Here is a 21,621-nt window from a genome sequence, read left to right as displayed (position 1 = left end):
ATAAGCCCTCAGGGTGTTTAAAAAAATGAAAAATTAAAAGATGCTTAATAAGACGAAATCATTGCAAAGTAAACTGCAGACCTATAGTGTTTTGATAGTTTTAGTCTTTATTGATGTGCGGGCAATTGAAATTGAGGCTTCAAAAGGGCAGGGGCGCTAATAGGGACATGGGTGTTTATTGGGTCGAATACAGTACTATATGCAAGTTGAGTAAGTCTGGAAGACCATTTTAGTGTAAGTCCATTTCTCCTGGTATATTACATTTGTAAATTGCATTTTAAGTAAAGAGAAGTAATTCTGGAAGACCACTCCGGTAAAAGTCCATTCTTCTTGTTCGAAATCCGAGATAAGTTACAAATATCAATTGTTATAAAATAACAACAATAAAAAGGATACATTATTTTTTTTTATAAATGACAGCAAATATACATGTATATGCACGTGTATGTAGAATATAATAGTATGTACATTATTGATGCAAATAAATCGTTCACTTTTAAGTAGGAGAATTATTCATCAAAATTAAATAACACATTATTCCAAAATGTTGATAAAACATCTATTCTTAACGAGTCCTTTGTGGGATATATGTGTGACCATGCACTTATCATGAATCAACATAATCAAGATCGGATAGTGCTGAACCAAAATTAAAGTCTATATATGTTCTTCTCTCGTTAACATGACACATCACACATAATTTGAAATTATATTAATGATTTTCAACAGTTAATGAGATTAGGGAATATCACCTATCTTTCTAACCACATCTTCACGTTCCACTTCATCACACACGATCTCCATCTTAGTCCGATTATTTTCAAGTAGATACAGTCTGGTGAGTAACTTTTGTGTTAAATGTAAGGTTTGTAGTAGGGTTACCATTGTGATATTTGTAACATACGGAAACTTCCGCACGTTTTGTCACGATGTAAAGATGACGAAAGAAAAATGTTGAAGTTGAACTTTGAAATTTAATGATGATAACTTTGACTTGACGGATGGCTATTCTGGAGTGTCCAGAATGTAGCCGTTGTGTTCCGTACAAAGTCGGAGACCTAACTGCTCTACAAATAAAATATTTCATGCTTAAATAATGTACATACAATAAAATTACAGAATTATGATTGGCAGATATCGTTCATTGGCAGATTAATCAGCCGTGGTCAGTGTCCTTTAGGCAATTAGGATGGCCGTGACATTAATCCGGTTACGTAATAGTATACACAGTTATCACACATAAGGATTTTATCTCAAATGTCACAAACGTAAATATGATCAAGAATATAACCTTAGGAATGTCAAATTACACACAATAGTATTAACTGATAATTGATGTTAAAATTTAGCAACTATTAACGCAAAGTTCAAAGCACTTTAAAATTTATCACAAAATTCTTTGTGATAACTTCCTTCCGCTCCGGGAAAGACGCGTCCCGCGTCTTAATTAAACTGTCCTCTGTTTTGATGGAGTCTATTCGCTCGGTTTTCATAGGAAATGTGTGGTCGCTGGCGTCGTGAATTATTTTGTGGTTGGTTTCGTGGTCCGGGAAAAGTATTCAGTCTGGTAGTATTTGGAGCGCTGTAGTAACTAAGTTGTTTTTGGAGGCTTGTGATTATGTTTTGTTTCTGTTTTAATTCCTCGTCCTTCTCCGAAATTTTGAACTTTAAATTCGCAATCTGTCGTTGTGTCTGTTCTTTTTGTTTCGCGGTTGTTTGTAATGTACTGATTGTTTCGTCTTTGCTTTTCATAATTTTCTTTCTGTTGTCCAATGCTTTTTCTAGTTCCTTAATTTGAGACACATAATTGGTTATATTCACATTTTTGACGCGCGCACATTCCTCTTCTAGAATTTCGTTTGATCTTTGTAATTTTGCACACTTTTCTGATATTTTGGAGATGGGAATTTTGGTACGAACAAGTTTTGACTGTAATGAAATTATCTGGTTGCTGTAGTTAGAGTCTTTCTGGAAATCGTTTTGAAGTTCACTATTTTCAATGTTACTGAATGGAAAAATACACAATACCTTTTTGGTTTCTCGGAATTTCCTGAGACGTTCAGAATCTCGCCGTCGTTTAGATGTTGACTTGGCCTTTTTCTTTGGTGCAGTGCGAATAACGGACTTACTGTCCGAAGAGTTTTTCGGGACAGGAACAGGATGGATAGGCAGTTGTCGCTGACTGGTCCAGGGATAATATCCTGTTGTACCAACATTTGTAGTACAATGTCCGGTTCGATTAAAACACATTCTCGAGAAGTGGCCAATGTTTCCACATCGGAAACAGTAACATCCGTTTGCTGGACAACACATCGGATGGTTTGGGGCGAAGTGGCCTCCACATCTATAGCATAATGCCATCCTGAATGGTTACAGTCAAAACGTTACCCTGGTTAACTCCAAAGTATGGCGAACACAGTCTTGGTTAAAATCCAGTCCGTGTGATTCCGAATAGAGTTGGTCCTTCTTTGAGTCACTCGCGGGAAATACTTGCTTGGCAGTTGAGGTTTCGGGAAAGCGTACCCAGCGTAGAAGTGGGTACTACCAGGATTATCTCCACCAATTAACATACGGAAACTTCCGCACGTTTTGTCACGATGTAAAGATGACGAAAGAAAACTGTTGAAGTTGAACTTTGGAATTTAATGATGATAACTTTGACTTGACGGATGGCTATTCTGGAGTGTCCAGAATGTAGCCGTTGTGTTCCGTACAAAGTCGGAGACCTAACTGCTCTACAAATAAAATATTTCATGCTTAAATAATGTACATACAATAAAATTACAGAATTATGATTGACAGATATCGTTCATTGGCAGATTAATCAGCCGTGGTCAGTGTCCTTTAGGCAATTAGGATGGCCGTGACATTAATCCGGTTACGTAATAGTATACACAGTTATCACACATAAGGATTTTATCTCAAATGTCACAAACGTAAATATGATCAAGAATATAACCTTAGGAATGTCAAATTACACACAATAGTATTAACTGATAATTGATGTTAAAATTTAGCAACTATTAACGCAAAGTTCAAAGCACTTTAAAATTTATCACAAAATTCTTTGTGATATTTGCACAACGCAGTAAAAACAAACCACGTAACCACAAATTCCGGAGTAGAAAAACCCTGCAGATGCTAAGTCCTTGGAGTGCTGTTTTACTTGAGGAGCCCAGTGTTGAATGACTTAACCCGGTCTCCATGGAACAAATAGTTTGAATGAATAAGTCTGATATCTGTGTATGGCATTCCATACTCCTACGGCGCTGGATTGTGTCGAAAATGTCGCACTGGCTGTCTTCTGACTTCCAATTATTTCACACCACCCTTTACAGTAAAACTTTCGCTTGTAAATGGTAAAAAAAGTCTAGTGGTGTGGCGGATTTCAATACTCGTTCTTCAAATTCTGCAAGGACAAGTTCCTTGTCTAATGTTTCTGATGCCTCGGAGAAATAGAAAAATAAATCCTCTTCGTTATGCATTAGCCAAGAGTATTGCCTTTGGCTGGAGTGGTCAATTTCACAGCAGAACGTATAGCATTTGGGTGGTGGCGACATCTTGGATCTTTTTTCTAATGAACTGACAATAGATGATCTTTCATTCGCTGTTTATGTTGTGTGGATACGTCCGTTCCATGTTGAAAACTTCTGATATTCACTTTAGACTTGATGGCGTGACAGTTGACACAAGACAATGTGGAGATCTTAAGACAATTTGGACAATCCCTCAGCGTTCAGTGGTCCACGCAAATTGTGTAAGACACTTATAAGGTTCATTAAGTTCCTTCAGAATGAAGATGCTTATTCATTACAAAAACCAATCCGTCACAAATGTAGAAGACAAGGTGTTATTGTCACACACATCGACGAAGAATTCCACTCCGATCTCCTAGACGTCCGGAACCTGGCAAAACAATGATGGAGTTCAGTATTTGTTAGTTTCTTTGGATATAAAGTCAAAGAGTATCATACAAGAGTTAAGGTCAATATTTACAGCTGGGAGAACTCCAGAGAAGTTTTATACAGATAAAGGGAGCAAATTTCATAACAGATGGGTTAAAAGCTACCTTCATTCTCAAAATTTACATTTCTACACTTTCCATATCACAGAGACTGAAACATCTCTAGTGGAGAGTGTGAATAGGACATACCGTGACAAACTATTTCGCTGCTTAACCAAAAATTATACCTACAGGTACGGTGATCACATACAGAAGATTAACAACTACAATATTACACCTCACATCTCTCAACGGTCAAAGTCCAGCACACGTTTTTCATCAAAACGAGGCAGACGCTTATAACAAGGATTTATAAGTGAGACGTCCTTGCTTATACGCTTTCCAATATCTGCGCTCTAAACACATAAAGAGAGGTACATCCAATATAAACTCAAAGTGGGGGATAAGGGAGGACTTATTCAGGTCACACCCTTTCAGAAGATCCTATCAAGAACAGCGGACGGCGGACTTATTTAAAATCAGTCAAAGGTTTCGACAACAAAGCATTTCCATGTACACAGTCAAAGACTTCGAATAAAAATCTATTAATCTATGCCAATCAGAAGTATAGAAAGTTCAGAAGAATGAGGATGAATTATCTGGAAGATTTCTAAGATCTTACAACCTTGCATTAGGGCAGCAGGCATAATAATAACATCCTACCTCAGTGAAGGCGTTGCTTGAAATAAAGCTCATAAACCCAGTCTAAATGATTTGAAATCATGCTTTGAACATGGGAAAACAGCATATACATAGTGGACAAATGATACCATCCATTGAATATGAACCTAATTTATGCACGTGACCGAGCCAATGTGACCATAGGATGTAATCATTTTAAGCAGGTCATTTCAAGATCCCATATGGAGTATTAAACAACAATTTCAAGCTATCAAGTATTTTAAAAAATCCTGGTTTTCAACAAAAAATATTAAGGTTTCAATGCTCAATTGTAATAGAATAAATGCTTAACTAGGTCACTGTGACCTACTTTTAATTTTTGATCGGTTTGCTAAATTGAATTTCATAAACCCAATATTTACAGGCAAAACATGCAAAAAATGTTATATCTGTTCTAATATTTAATTAAATAGGACTTAAACAATGAAAATGTGAATTTTCACCCTTTGACCTCTGAAATTACCATGAGCGCAGAAAAAATGGATATTCTGAAAAGCATACAATATGCAGCTGACCCTAATGTATCTTCATGCAAAATATTTTGCTTATCACTGAGCGGCCGTAAAACGGCCCAAAGTGATACCCCTCCTTTAAAAGAGATAGTCGGTTGAAAAGTTGATGGAAGGAATGCTTTTATTTTTGTTGTTGTTTACTGGTGTGTCATTTAAAATATCTGTCCAACAAATGCAGTTTACACACCAGTAAAAATAAAAAAAATAAAAATCATTTCTTTAATGATGTAGAAGTTTGTTTCGTATGATAATTTGCTTAATAAAATATGACAACACCACTTACCTTTGTTACGAACCATACATCCTCTTCTAAACACGTGGTGGAATACTGCGCATGCTTCAACACGAGCGCCACCTATCGGTCCGGACCTTTGATCTGTCTTTAACACGGTCAAAGTCATAGCCATTGGTCGTTGAGTCGTGAAAAGTCTATTGACCATCCTCGATACTCCAGGGCTTCCGATCACTTACGATCTATAGAGATCGGAAATGATGGGAAGCCCTGGTATATCGAGGATATCTATTGACAAAAGTACTGAAGCTTATATTTAGGTGGGCAGCTTTTGTTTACAGTAGTATTTAGAGTCATTCGTCAATTCTTTGCCTGGTTAGTACTATAGACAGATAGAACAAACACACTGACATCGTTGATGACATTTATTTTCGATTTCTGAAAAGAGAGAAGGACAACTGTTAGAATGTATTCAATATAAGACATTTCGTTCAGAATGAAAGCTATAAAATAATCATTTAGTCAAATTGAAAAGTTTAAAAATTAAATCACACTTACTCACATTACATCTCTAATCAGGTGTTGCGCGCCTTAAATATTTTCTTATATATTTTAACTGTGTGGAAGTCGAATGTTAAGTGAAATGAGGATGATTGAATATGAAAACTTTTTAAAAGTAAAATCGTAAGCGTAAAAAGAGAGAAAGACAAATATTAAAATGTATTTAATATATATTCAGAATGAAAGATATAAAACGGTATAGACAATGAATTGCTGTGTGACTACATTTGTTTTGGTTGATGGAATACTAAGTCTGAATAAAAAACAGATCCTTTAAACCACTCCGTTCAATAGTGATAATAAGGATATGTGTTTCAATCAGATCGATAAACAAGGATTCGGAGGCCACCTTTACGTTGTTGATTAAAGGTTCCGCTAAACCATTTTGTAAACCTGTCAGTGACGAATCGTATGTATATGTTTTAATTATTTTAATTTTTCAAATAAAATTGTTGAAGTTTCAAATTTTATATTGGTTAGAATTTACATATTTTATTATCATAGAAATATATTTGAAAGTAGGTAATGGATTGTTTGAAAAAAATGTGAGTACAGAATCATTTGTATATTTTTAATTATTTAAATTGTTCTAATAAAATTGTTGAAGTTTAAAAAATTTTAATGGTAAGAATCTACATATTATCATAAAAATCATATTTGAAGGTATATAATGAATGGTTTGATAAATGTGTGAGTGAGAAATCATATGTATATACATGTATATATTTTTGAATTGTTCTAATACAATTGTTGAAGTTTAAAATACGTTTAAAATGTTGGTGGATAAAACAGTTTTTTATCTTGGTTAATGTGTGATCGATAATTGTAGATTATAACTGTTCGGACTAAATCCTTAGGATTGTTAAATGACCTAAATATAAAAGTGGTTTGAAAGATGACGATAATAGTGGACAAATTCATCTCCTGAGCAAATGAATGTGTATTTGACCTTGAATGTATTTATGACAAGGAATTTTTCACTTGTTATACAAAATGTTGATTTCGTAAAAGAAACAAGGATCCGTAATGATTTCTTTTGACGGTCTTTTATTATGTATACAATAGCAATTTGGCCGTGAACGGTAGGCATATCCTGGATATTCCAAAATAGTGCCGTGTTGTCCGTTCGGTGGTCGTGGCTTTCGAATTCACTGATCTTACAGAGTATAAACATAAGCTTAAATGAAATACATACGATAACCACCTGACATTTACTGCTCTAAATATACTGGTCAGGCGGGTAGGCTAATTATACTTAATTGGCGTGTCCATTGTCCTGAGGCTAATATAAGTGTCATACCACCTGGTTGCCCCGTGTACGTAATATAATTACTCAATTAACTTTATGTGACAAGCAAATATAATTACCGCGGTTAATCGAACAACAATAAAATCAAGGAAATTTGTATAGCAATGTCAAATGTAGTGTCTGAAATAAATATATACATCCATCTGTCCGTTAAAATTATATGTAGGTACGCGTTCACTGTCCTTTGTTTTACAATATTGTACTGTATTACGTGTATTATAGAAAGCACTAAAATCCTTATGATATAATACTGAAAGATTGACGCGACTATTCATTTGACATACGCACGCGATTTATTATAAATATAGGGAATAGAAATTTATAAGCATTATTTACTCAATTTTCTTAGGAACAAAACTGTTTGTAAAATTGTTAGCATGAGATATCATTTAAACGCCATGTCCAAAATTATCCTTCTTCTGAATTCGCAGATGTCGTTGAATCAAACTTTAATACTCTTTATAATTTCAAGGTCAAATTGATAAAATCACTGACTCACTTCAAGGGTGTATATGGGCCATTTTTTTAGGAATTTATGTCTTTGTTTCATGATGTGTCAGAACTCGGGTGACCGTTAAGGCCCGTGAAGCTCTTAAATTATGTATCGTTTTTTTTTACATTTCTGAAGACAATTTGATAAAAATACAGATTATCACTGTGCCACGATTAACGTATGTAGAGTATAATGGTGATCTATATTTTAGTCAGGCTGTTTTCAAGAATATGTTATGTTACTTTAAATGATTTAAATGATATTATTGCTATCAAAAAGAAGATGATGCGCGTAGTGTTAGAATCAAACTTAAAGAATATTCCACCTGATTTGAAATACCATCACTTTTAATTGATTTTAAGATAATATTTATTTTAACTGATTCTAAAATAATATTAATTTCTATTGATTTTAAAACAATATCAATTTAAATTGATTGGAAAAGTAATATTAGTTTTAATTGATATTATAATAATATTACTTTTCAATAATTTAAAATTGTTCTACCTACCTTTTCATGCTGTTGATGAATTCATATATCATATACCATATCATCAATAATCAGGAAATGCATGTAGATCTGTTAACAACATTTGCAAATTGTCTGTTTACGTGTATACATGTAGCTATATCCGCTAAATATTTATATGTCTTAAGTTTTTAATATAAAACCTCCTAAATAGCTTATGAATACAGCGGCAGAGATTAAGACAGTAAGGCTACGTTGATGAGGGCTTCTTATCCCTATTGTTATATATCTAAATCTCGGATAAAGTGGTGATAATGATGACGTAAGCCGGTCTACGTACTGACTTCCCACCACTGCTTACCTCGCGTGTTAACATGTTTTAGATTAACAATCACTGATGTTACGTAATCATATAAGTAATGTAAGGTTATAATTATAATTGACTTCAAATACATACATTATTTTTCGTACGATTATACAATACTACAAATCGATGACAAACAACAGTTGATTAACATCGTTTCCGTTCATCAAGGCATGTTCCGGTGACGTGATTTCTAAAAATATACTTAAACTTCATATCCAATTTTAGTAGCCAATCGCAATCGAGATTGTCTGGCTATATATACCCACTGCTTGTCATATGGAGCTCTCTCGCGGCGTAAATACGAGTCAGATCTCCTCTAGACCCATAATACACGCCGCTTTAGGTTAATACAGAAGGTTTTTTTTTTTACATTATTTATTACTAATAGTAGGTATCGTAATTAAGTTCTAGACTATGTACGCCTGAATTTGTTTTTATTTAAATGTGTCAGTGTTTTGGTAATAGATTTGTGTTCTCTCATAGCTAATTAAGTTGCTTCGTGGAGAAGACCTAGGGTAATTAGGGTCCTGAAAAAGGATATTAATGTTTGAATTATATTTACACATGTATATATAATTAATGTCACGTGTATATATAGTTGCAGTCATTATATATAGTTGCTCTCCTATCCGGCCCGAGCCGTTGAATTTCTGTGTAATCAAAAGTGAAAGTAAAAAACATTAACATAAACAAACAAAAACTCAAAATTACAATATGTGATGTAAATTGGTCTTCAGTTCGCATTTGTAGAAAATGTATCTTAACAATTCCCTAATTACATCATTTCCCTAAACAAATCACGGACGCTTCTCATTATTTATATTTTTCCCAAATATCGATCTTCTACTGGCGTTGTCGTTAATTATCTGTGTTGACTGGGGGTTACCCATGTTCATGTGTTTCATTATATTACCCGGATATATGGATGATCACTCAGTGACTTATTCCTTTTGGACTTATTGTGTTATTCCGAGGATTCCTTTGTGTAAGGATCGCGTCATCTGAAGATTCAGTACAGATAATCTGTAAGTATATTTTCATTTCAATTATACAATCTACAGTTGAAAGAGACATACACCCGACATAAGTTGTTTTGTATATTTATATATATTTTAAATGTATGAACATTTTTTTCTTACAACAATTAATTGGAGCTAGTAAGGACAATTTATTGGGAGCTAGTATGAACATTTTTTTGTTACAACAATTAATTGGAGCTAGTAAGAACAATTTATTGGGAGCTAGTATGAACATTTTTTGTTACAACAATTAATTGGAGCTAGTAAGAACAATTTATTGGGAGCTAGTATGAACAATTTTGTGTTACAACAATTAATTGGAGCTAGTAAGAACAATTTATTGGGAGCTAGTATGAACAATTTTTTTGTTGGAACAATTAATTGTTAGCTAGTATGAACAATTCATTGTTCGACCAGAAGTTGTGTAGCCAATCAGAATCCAGTATTCTGTGACGTAGTAAGAACAATTTTTTGTTGGAACAATTAATTGTTCGACCAGAAGTTGTCTATATATCAGCGGAACCGTATAGCTTGTGCTCATTTGAAACCCTTTACGTGGTACGGTATGGACGTTAGTGGCGTTGTCGTTAATTATCTGTGTTGACTGGGGGTTACCCATGTTCATGTGTTTCATCATATTACCCGAATATATGGATGATCACTCAGTGACTTTTCCTTTTGGACTTATTGTGTTATTCCGAGGATTCCTTTGTGTAAGGATCGCGTCATCTGAAGATTCAGTACAGATAATCTGTAAGTATATTTTCATTTCAATTATACAATCTACAGTTGAAAGAGACACACACCCGAAGTTGTTTTGTACATTTATATATAATTTTAAGGCGTAATTGATGATTTAATTACAATTACTGGCTATCTTAAACGTCAGTAAAACGTGGGGAATACCAACCCCCAACATTTAATATATATATATATATATATATAAATAAAAAAGAACAATGTCCATGTGATGGTTTCCATATACATAAAAAGAAAACACAACTATAAAACAGTTTTTTCCTCCCTAGCGCTTTCTCGGCTCATGCCGGTCTTCAGGGGTTTGAATTCTTTTTTGAATTCTTTTTTGAAAAGAATTCAAACCCCTGAAGACCGGCATGAGCCGAGAAAGCGCTAGGGAGGAAAAAAAAACTGTTTTATAGTTGTGTTTTCTTTTTATGTATATATATAGTATGATTTTTTGTTTGTTTCAACAATTAATTGGAGCTAGTAAGCACAATTTATTGGGAGCTAGTATGAACAATTTTTTGTTACAACAATTAATTGGAGCTAGTAAGAACAATTTATTGGGAGCTAGTATGAACAATTTTTTGTTACAACAATTAATTGGAGCTAGTAAGAACAATTTATTGGGAGCTAGTATGAACAATTTTTTGTTACAACAATTAATTGGAGCTAGTAAGAACAATTTATTGGGAGCTAGTATGAACAATTTTTTTGTTGGAACAATTAATTGTTAGCTAGTATGAACAATTCATTGTTCGACCAGAAGTTGTGTAGCCAATCAGAATCCAGTATTCTGTGACGTAGTAAGAACAATTTTTTGTTGGAACAATTAATTGTTCGACCAGAAGTTGTCTATATATCAGCGGAACCGTATAGCTTGTGCTCATTTGAAACCCTTTACGTGGTACGGTACGGACGTTAGTGGCGTTGTCGTTAATTATCTGTGTTGACTAGGGGTTACCCATGTTCATGTGTTTCATCATATTACCCGAATATATGGATGATAACTCAGTGACTTTTCCTTTTGGACTTATTGTGTTATTCCGAGGATTCCTTTGTGTAAGGATCGCGTCATCTGAAGATTCAGTACAGATAATCTGTAAGTATATTTTCATTTCAATTATACAATCTACAGTTGAAAGAGACACACACCCGAAGTTGTTTTGTACATTTATATATACTTTTAAGGCGTAATTGATGATTTAATTACAATGACTGGCTATCTTAAACGTCAGTAAAACGTGGGGAATACCAACCCCCAACATTTTGAAAATATACCGTCAAATTTATATTTTTGGAACACAAAACAAAAGCTGGACGAAAGCGAGGATAATTAAAGTTGCTGACTCAGCATGGAACATTCCTATTTATGTAATAGGCATTTTTAGCTGACTATTAACATTGGACTTCAATTACACACATTATTTTTCGTAGTACAAATCGATGACAAACAACAGTTGATTGACATCGTTTCCGTTCATCAAGGAATGTTCCGGTGACGCGATTTCTAAAAATATACTTTAACTTCATATCCAATTTTAGTAGCCAATCGCAATCGAGATTGTCTGGCTATATATACCCACTGCTTGTCATATGGAGCACTCCTAACCGGCTCTCTCGCGGCGTAAATACGAGTCAGATCTCCTCTAGGCCCATAATACACGCCGCTTTAGGTTAATACAGTAGGTTTTTTTTACATTATTTTTTACTAATAGTAGGTATCGTAATTTAGTTCTAGACTATGTATGCCTGAATTTGTTTTTATTTAAATGTGTCAGTGTTTTGGTAATAGATTTGTGTTCTCTCATAGCTAAGTTGCTTTGTGGAGAAGGCCTAGGGTAAGGGTTCTGAAAAAGGATATTAATGTTTGAATTATATTTATACATGTATATATGATTACTGTCAGGTGTATATATAGTGGCAGTCATTACTTCAAAAGCACAAGCTCTCCTATCCGGCCCGAGCCGTTGAATTTCGATGGAATCAAAAGTGAAAGTAAAAAACATAAACATAAACAAAACAAAAACTGAAAATTACAATATGTGATGTAAATTGGTCTTCAGTTCGCTTTTGTAGAAAATGTTTCTTAACAATTCCCTAATTACATCATTTCCCTAAACAAATCACGGACGCTTCTCATTATTCATCTTTTTCCCAAATATCGATCTTCTACTGGCGTTGTCGTTAATTATCTGTGTTGACTGGGGGTTACCCATGTTCATGTGTTTCATCATATTACCCGAATATATGCATGATCACTCAGTGACTTATTCCTTTTGGATTAATTAACAATTAATTGGTAGCAAGTATGAACAATTTATTGTTCGACCAGAAGTAGTGTAGCCAATCAGAATCCAGTATTCTGTGACGTAGTAAGAACAAATTTTTGTTGGAACAATTAATTGTTCGACCAGAAGTTGTCTATATATCAGCGGAACCGTATAGCTTGTGCTCATTTGAAACCCTTTACGTGGTACGGTACGGACGTTAGATTTTTAAAATTATTAGTGTTGATGATTTAGTTTAGTTATAGGGTTATACATCAGAACGTCGTACAGGTCGGGTCTGTTTTTCATTCTGAGTGTAAGAGAAATGAATATCCCTCTCGTTTGATAAAACATGACTCTGACCGACGGACTGTGTTAGTATCGTACCGTATCCGGGGGTTTCATCAAACCTAACCTGTTGATTCTAATTAGGGTTAGGTTTGTGATCTATAGTACAGGTTTCGTGTATAGAACAGGTTATACCGTCATATTCTATTTTTGGAACACAAAACGAAAGCTGGCCGAAAGCGAAGATGATTAAAGTTGCTGACTCGGCATGGAACATTCCTATTTCTTTCATAACTACGGGTGTAATACTGGCTGGTCTAGGGCAATAAATTCATGTCACCTGAGGCTGTATTGCATGACTACCCATGCAATAAAGCCTCGTGACGTCACGGCGTCAACAAAATTGCTATTTCCTCCGTAAAATTTTAAGATTGTTTTACTGGTTTTAATATAAAAGATGCAAACAACGGAATTTTTGTTGAAAATATCACGTAATTTTTCATGTATGGAAAATTGACTCTCAGTCGTGGATTTCTTGGAATTTATTTCAAAATGGCGGGATATTATAGTTGTAAAATTGCAATAAAACGTTGAGGTATGAAAGAAAAATACTCTTTCATAAGTGGATATGAAGGATAGGGATATTCTACCCTCGGGATCACAAAATGTTGCAAAACCCTCGGAAAGCCTCGGGTTTTACTACATTTTGTGACCCTCGGGTAGAATATCCCTATCCTTCATATCCACATATGAAAGAGTCTTATATTATGTTATAGGCATGTTTAGCTTACTACATGTATGTGCACATGTTTATATATGTTTATTTATCATAGTTCAGCCTGATATCTATTAATTTCGCCCGTTTGATATATATTTCTGCATACACGCAGTCACTAGTGTGATACATGTACATGTATAGCCTAGAATTGGCTGTGCCTGGCAGGAAATCCACTGTGATGTGATGACAGAAACAAAATATAACGCCTAGAAAAATGATGTGATTTCAAAATTGCTGCCTGGATTTTTGCGTAACATTTTGGCATTTAAATTTGTGTTAATTTCATATGAGATTTTATCAAAGTTCTCTCGCAGTATTTTGTTCTCGCAAAGACCCGGGGAGAACACTACATGGACCCTTATTTTTTCTTATTGTTAGTTACAGTAATCAGAGACTAGGTAAAACCATTATCACTGACCATAAACGGACCCCACACAATACATGTACATCCTATATTGATTTACTAATTCAAAACCAAAAGAATATAATCCAAGGGCATCAATTTAGGTAAATAATCCAAACTAAAACCTCACACATAAGATCCACATTGAAATGAACACTTATGTATGATCCTTTATATATAAATAATATTATTATATTTGATCAAATAAACTCCCAGGTTTTTTTGAAAAATAAAAAATGAAAGGGTGCTTAATAAGACAAATTTTGGGGTAACATTTCACAAAATTACTGCAGAGAATAAGCCACTAATCCATTTACAAAATAAATGAAATGGAGAAACGTGTTTACGTGTATACATGTAGCTATATCCGCTAAATATTTATATGTCTTAAGTTTTTAATATAAAATCTCCTAAATAGCTTATGAATACAGTGGCAGAGATTAAGACAGTAAGGCTACGTTTATGAGGGCTTCTTATCCCTATTGTTATATATCTAAATATCGGATAAAGTGGTGATAGTGATGACGTAAGCCGGTCTACGTACTGACTTCCCGCGACCGCTTACCTCGCGTGTTAACATGTTTTAGATTAACAATCACTGATGTTACGTTATCATATAAGTAATGTAAGGTTATAATTATTAACATTTGACTTCAAATACATACATTATTTTTCGTACGATTATACAATAGTACAAATCGATGACAAACAACAGTTGATTGACATCGTTTCCGTTCATCAAGGCATGTTCCGGTGACGTGATTTCTAAAAATATACTTAAACTTCATATCCAATTTTAGTAGCCAATCGCAATCGAGATATCTGTATATCCGGGATAATCTGTAGCTCTGTGTTACTATAGTGAAGATCTGAGGTGTATGAATGTAGGCCTGTGTTGCCATGGTGAAGGTCTGAGTAATGTGAGTGTAAGCCTTTTTTACCATAGAAAATATCTGAGGTGTGTGAGTGTAGGCCTGTGTTACCATGGTGAAGATCTGAGGTGTGTGAGTGTAGGCCTGTGTTACCATGGTGAAGATCTGAGGTGTGTGAGTGTAGGCCTGTGTTACCATGGTGAAGATCTGAGGTGTGTGAGTGTAGGTCTGTGTTACCATGGTGAAGATCTGAGGTGTGTGAGTGTAGGCCTGTGTTACCATGGTGAAGATTTGAGGTGTGTGAGTGTAGGCCTGTGTTACTATAGTGAAGATCTGAGGTGTGTGAGTGTAGGCCTGTGTTACCATGGTGAAGATCTGAGGTGTGTGAGTGTAGGCCTGTGTTACTATAGTGAAGATCTGAGGTGTGTGAGTGTAGGCCTGTGTTGCCATAGTGAAGGTGTGAGGTGTGTGAGTGTAGGCTTGTGTTACCATGGTGAAGATCTGAGGTGTTTGACTGTAGACCTGTGTTGCCATAGTGAAGGTGTGAGGTGTGTGAGTGTAGGCTTGTGTTACCATGGTGAAGATCTGAGGTGTGTGAGTGTAGGCTTGTGTTACCATGGTGAAGATCTGAGGTGTGTGAGTGTAGGCCTGTGTTACCATGGTGAAGATCTGAGGTGTGTGAGTGTAGGCCTGTGTTACTATAGTGAAGATCTGAGGTGTGTGAGTGTAGGCCTGTGTTGCCATAGTGAAGGTGTGAGGTGTGTGAGTGTAGGTTTGTGTTACCATGGTGAAGATCTGAGGTGTGTGAGTGTAGGCCTGTTTTACCATAGTGAAGATCTGAGTAATGTGAGTGTAAGCCTGTGTTACCATGGTGAAGATCTGAGGTGTTTGACTGTAGACCTGTGTTGCCATAGTGAAGAAGTGAGGTATGTGAGTATAGGTCTGTGTTGCCATAGTGAAGATCTGAGGTGTGTGAGTGTAGGCTTGTGTTACCATGGTGAAGATCTGAGGTGTGTGACTGTAGGCTTGTGTTACCATGGTGAAGATCTGAGGTGTGTGACTGTAGGCCTGTATTTCCATAGTGAAGATCTGAGGTGTATAAGTGTAGGCCTGTGTTACCAGTGTGAATATCTGCGGTGTGTGCATGTAGACATGTGTTATTATATAGTGAAGATCTGAGGTGTGTTACTTTAGGCATGTGTTACCATGGTGAAGGTCTGAGGTATGTGAGTGTAAGCCTATGTTACCATAGAAAATATCTGAGGTGTGTGAGTGTAGCCCTGTGTTGCCATAGTGAAAGTCTGGTGTGTGAGTGTAGGCCTGTGCTGCAATAGGAGATTTCAGAAAAGATGGCGATGACGTCACACAAAGGTACATCCGGGCGCTCAAAGGTACAACTCCGTATATGTACACATAAACATAGTGGGAACACAACCGCTTGCGATGTTTGTTTACATTTTATTGTAATAAATAGTACGACAATCTGAGAACTATTGCGTTATTTTAATTTTAAAAAGTGTAAATAAAAATATTTAACAATTATATTTAGATATAACCATCTGGTATTCATATATTTTACTCTGTTTATACTCCATTTTCGACCGCCACGAGATAAAACACGGTCGCCATTAGACCTACGTATAAACATTGACAGATATTACAAAATTGACGGAAATTACACATTAAATTCCAAGTTTCCCAAAATATTATACTGACATTTTAATAAGCGGTTACTGTTATCTAAATCTGACTTGGTAAAACACCTTACGATGTGTGATTATGACCAAATTAAAATTTGCCTTCGTAGATTACCCCAAACGCACGGCAGCCATTACGTACAGTACTAGTACTGCCGAGATCCCGAATTTCGTCATTTTCCAGAGTCACAAAATAATGTATTCTGGATACCTTTTCCGTCAGAAATATTGGAATTTAGTTTATGACATTCAAATGAGTCATTTTATAGTTACTTTTTATCATATTTTTAAACAAAACTTCGAGTATTTTAAGATTCTCGAAGCCGTGCGCAATGTGTCCTGGTCGGTATTTATAGTAGTTATATACTACGATCTAGCTATATTCATCAATTTAAATGTTGTCTATCTAACATGTATTCAAATTATTTAAAAGTAATATCACTTCAATTTGGTACTTCACATAGCGGCACATGGAATAAAAGTGACTGAAAAAATACGGCCCGGCACCGCTTCGCAAGATGGCTTCAACACTAAATCTACACAAATATATTTAGCAATAAACAATTGTAAATATGAAAATATCAATGTCTGTAACCTCTGAAACAATAAGAAACCATTTTAAAATCAGAATTTGCAAGTATGAATGTGTACACTTTTGTCAAAGTATCGATTGTACGTATCTGTTATTGTTTTTATAAGTCGCCATACTGTGTTTGTACCTTTGAGGACCCGGATGTAAACTTTCTGTGACGTCACGCCATCTTTTCTGAAATCTCCTATAGTGAAGATCTGAGGTGTGTGTGTATAGGTCTGTGCTGCCATGGTGAAGATCTGAGGTGTGTGACTGTAGGCTTGTGTTGCCATGGTGAAGATCTGAGGTATGTGTGTGTAGGCCTGTGTTACCATGGTGAAGATCTGAGGTGTGTGTGTGTAGGTCTGATGTGTGTAGGCCTGTGTTACTATTGTGAATATTTGAGGTATGGGAGTATAGGTCTGTGTTATAGTAGTTACGATATGAGGTATGGTAGTGTAGTGTTATAGTTGGGGGTCTCAGGTTAGAATCCCGGTTTGTCATGCATTGTCCTGCTCCTGTCCCACTAGTATCGGTAGAATATAACATGTTACCATGGTACCGTGTTACCATGGAGAAGATCTGAGGTGTGTGACTGTAGGCTTGTGTTACCATAGTGAAGATATGAGGTGTGTGACTGTAGGCCTGTGTTGCCATGGTGAAGATCTGAGGTGTGTGAGTGTAAGCCTGTGTTGCCATGGTGAAGATCTGAGGTGTGTGACTGTAGGCCTGTGTTGCCATGGTGAAGATCTGAGGTGTGTGAGTGTAGGCCTGTGTTGCCATGGTGAAGATCTGAGGTGTGTGACTGTAGGCCTGTGTTGCCATGGTGAAGATCTGAGGTGTGTGACTGTAGGCCTGTGTTGCCATGGTGAAGATCTGAGGTGTGTGACTGTAGGCCTGTGTTGCCATGGTGAAGATCTGAGGTGTGTGAGTGTAGGCCTGTGTTACCAGTGTGAATATCTGCGGTGTGTGCATGTAGACATGTGTTAGTATATAGTGAAGATCTGAGGTGTGTTACTGTAGGCATGTGTTACCATGGTGAAGGTCTGAGGTATGTGAGTGTAAGCCTATGTTACCATAGAAAATATCTGAGGTGTGAGAGTGTAGGCCTGTGTTGCCATGGTGAAGGTCTGAGGTGTGTGTGTGTAAGTAACCCTGGGTTGCCATGGTGAAGGTCTGAGGTGTGCATGTAGGCCTGTGTCACCATTGTGAATATTTGAGGTGTGTGTGTAGGTCTGTGTTACCATGGTGAAGATCTGAGGTGTGTGAGTGTAGGTCTGTGTTACCATGGTGAAGGTCTGAGGTGTGTGTGTGTGTGTGTGTAGGCCTGTGTTGCCATGGTGAAGGTCTGAGGTGTGTGTGTGTGTAAGTAACCCTGGGTTGCCATGGTGAAGGTCTGAGGTGTGAATGTAGGCCTGTGTTACCATGGTGAATATTTGAGGTGTATGTGTGTAGGTCTGTGTTGCCATGGTGAAGATCTGAGGTGTGTGAGTGTAGGTCTGTGTTACCATGGTGAAGATCTGAGGTGTGTGAGTGTAGGTCTGTGTTACCATGGTGAAGATCTGAGGTGTGTGAGTGTAGGCCTGTGTTACCATGGTGAAGATCTGAGGTGTATGAGTGTAGGTCTGTGTTACCATGTTGAAGATCTGAGGTGTGTGAGTGTAGGTCTGTGTTGCCATGGTGAAGATCTGAGGTGTGTGAGTGTAGGCCTGTGTTGCCATGGTGAAGGTCTGAGGTGTGTGTGTGTGTGTAAGTAACCCTGGGTTGCCATGGTGATGGTCTGAGGTGTGAATGTAGGCCTGTGTTACCATGGTGAATATTTGAGGTGTGTGTGTGTAGGTCTGTGTTACCATGGTGAAGATCTGAAGTGTGTGAGTGTAGGTCTGTGTTACCATAGTGAATATCTGAGGTGTGTGAATGTAGGCCTGTATTACCATGGTGAATATTTGAGGTGTGTGTGTGTAGACCTGTGTTACCAAGGTGAATAATTGAGGTGTGTGTGTGTAGGTCTGTGTTACCAGTGTGAATATCTGCGGTGTGTGAGTGTAGGCCTGTGTTGCCATGGTGAAGGTCTGAGGTGTGTGTGTGTAAGTAACCCTGGGTTGCCATGGTGATGGTCTGAGGTGTGAATGTAGGCCTGTGTTACCATGGTGAATATTTGAGGTGTGTGTGTGTAGGTCTGTGTTACCATGGTGAAGATCTGAGGTGTGTGAGTGTAGGTCTGTGTTACCATAGTGAATATCTGAGGTGTGTGAGTGTAGGCCTGTATTACCATGGTGAATATTTGAGGTGTGTGTGTGTAGACCTGTGTTACCATGGTGAATAATTGAGGTGTGTGTGTAGGTCTGTGTTACCATGTCGAAGATCTGAGGTGTGTGAGTGTAGGTCTGTGTTGCCATGGTGAAGATCTGAGGTGTGTGAGTGTAGGCCTGTGTTGCCATGGTGAAGGTCTGAGGTGTGTGTGTGTAAGTAACCCTGGGTTGCCATGGTGATAGTCTGAGGTGTGAATGTAGGCCTGTGTTACCATGGTGAATATTTGAGGTGTGTGTGTGTAGGTCGGTGTTACCATGGTGAATATCTGAGGTGTGTGAGTGTAGGTCTGTGTTACCATAGTGAATATCTGAGGTGTGTGAGTGTAGGCCTGTATTACCATGGTGAATATTTGAGGTGTGTGTGTGTAGACCTGTGTTACCATGGTGAATAATTGAGGTGTGTGTGTGTAGGTCTGTGTTACCATGGTGAAGATCTAAGGTGTGTGAGTGAAGGCCTGTGTTACCATGGTGAATATTTGAGGTATGGGAGTTTAGGTATGTGTTATCATAGTTAAGATATGAGATATGGTAGTGTAGTGTTACAGTTGGGGTTATCGGGTTCGAACCCCGGTGTGTCGTGCATCGTCCTGCTCCTGTCCCACTAGTATCAGTAGAATATACAATACTCCACACAATTTCTAGGGACAAGGAAGATGATGAAATTATTATAAATTTTGCCTCTGATCCCCTTAAGCAGGAAGGGTGAAAGAGTGGTAAGATTTTGTAACCCTATCGTTTTTGTATATGAGATTTTATGAAACAAGTCTAATACGTTGTAATTTTCGCAAGTCTTGACGAGTAAAAATCTGATATGGAGCAGAGGCCGCCTTGTTGTCCCGTAGTCCTTGAAATCCTGAAGTCCCGTCATTTTTTCCTGACGTCATTTTATTGTTTCTGTCATTACGTTACAATGAATTTTCAGGCTATATTACGCTAGTGACATATACAAAAATATCATACGGATTATCTTAAAAACGAGACAAGCAATAGATTTATAACAGCTATATTGCCAATTTATTTTGAAAACCTGGCTATTTCGGCCTAATATTATGGCCCTGATGACATCTGTTTTGAACAGTTATGCTGTATTGTGGTTCACATGTGGTTCGTATGCTGACGTATTAAATTTGAGATATGTCGAGCAGAGTTTTCGGCAGTATTTTTGTCGTACAATCGTTATCAGCCCATCAACGTACATTAACTTCATTGATGAAATATGCGGTACAATCACACTACAGAAGATACTGGAATGAAAACACTACCTGGAATATACAGTGGAGAAAAAGGTAGGTTAAAACTAAATCTGTTAATTATATTGTTTTGTCTGAGGTGTACGTCACGCATGAATTAGGTGTATTGGGCTAGGGCGATGTCACAAGTCCACAACGGAAAGAGGGCGATATAATGTGACATGTCCCCGAAATGCCCAAGAAAATCTTTCCGGCCAATAAATCATGCGGTCCCAATGGGTGCTGCTCGTTACTGGTGACAGTAGACGAAGTTCTTCGCACGAACGCCATAGGACCTTTGTAACGAGGTCCTTTAATCAGACAAACTAATAAACATTTTAAATTTAACAATAGCGAATATATATCACAATATAAATACACTAATGATAGTTTAGCCATCACCATACGAACAACGATCGTCAATAACCTGGTTATCACCATATGTGCGATGGCATTCATCAGATTGGCCATTACTGGATGTATGTTTAACATCGCGAACCAGGCCATCATCACATCTACCAATACCGTTGACAACCGGTCTATTACCACGTCTATGATTATCGAAATTATCCTTCCCATTAACTCGTCTAGGATTCTTGTAAGAAGTCTTGTCAAGGACAAGGTAACAATGTGAGTAAGGAGTGACATCGGTTCATCCATAATAGCAATAGTAGTGGTGGTAGTTTGTTGTCTTTTCCTGAAGGAGTTGAATATCTTTTAATAATTTAAAACTCTATGACTGCGATATGTATACATGTAGTGATTTGCTTAGTGACGTCATATATTTCGGAGTCATATTCCAACCTATAGGATA

General features: G+C 36.7%; 2 protein-coding genes across 2 annotated transcripts; both read right to left on the bottom strand.

Annotated features, from left to right (window-relative positions):
- Positions 1 to 245: 245 nt before the first annotated feature.
- Positions 246 to 8,911, bottom strand: LOC138309982 (putative leucine-rich repeat-containing protein DDB_G0290503). Its single transcript, XM_069251132.1, has 3 exons — positions 8,718 to 8,911; positions 5,480 to 5,866; positions 246 to 3,906 (listed from the first exon to the last, which is right to left on the bottom strand). The coding sequence occupies exon 3, from the start codon at positions 2,359 to 2,361 to the stop codon at positions 1,444 to 1,446; it is 918 nt and encodes a 305-aa protein (XP_069107233.1). The 5' UTR covers positions 2,362 to 3,906; positions 5,480 to 5,866; positions 8,718 to 8,911; the 3' UTR covers positions 246 to 1,443.
- Positions 8,912 to 18,333: 9,422 nt separating this feature from the next.
- On the bottom strand, positions 18,334 to 19,329 carry LOC138310039 (uncharacterized). The gene has a single exon (XM_069251189.1). The coding sequence runs from the start codon at positions 19,327 to 19,329 to the stop codon at positions 18,334 to 18,336; it is 996 nt and encodes a 331-aa protein (XP_069107290.1).
- Positions 19,330 to 21,621: the final 2,292 nt, after the last annotated feature.

This window comes from Argopecten irradians, chromosome 16, assembly GCF_041381155.1.
Source record: "Argopecten irradians isolate NY chromosome 16, Ai_NY, whole genome shotgun sequence".
NCBI classification, from domain to species: domain Eukaryota; kingdom Metazoa; phylum Mollusca; class Bivalvia; order Pectinida; family Pectinidae; genus Argopecten; species Argopecten irradians.
This window is presented reverse-complemented; position numbering and strand designations above follow the sequence as displayed.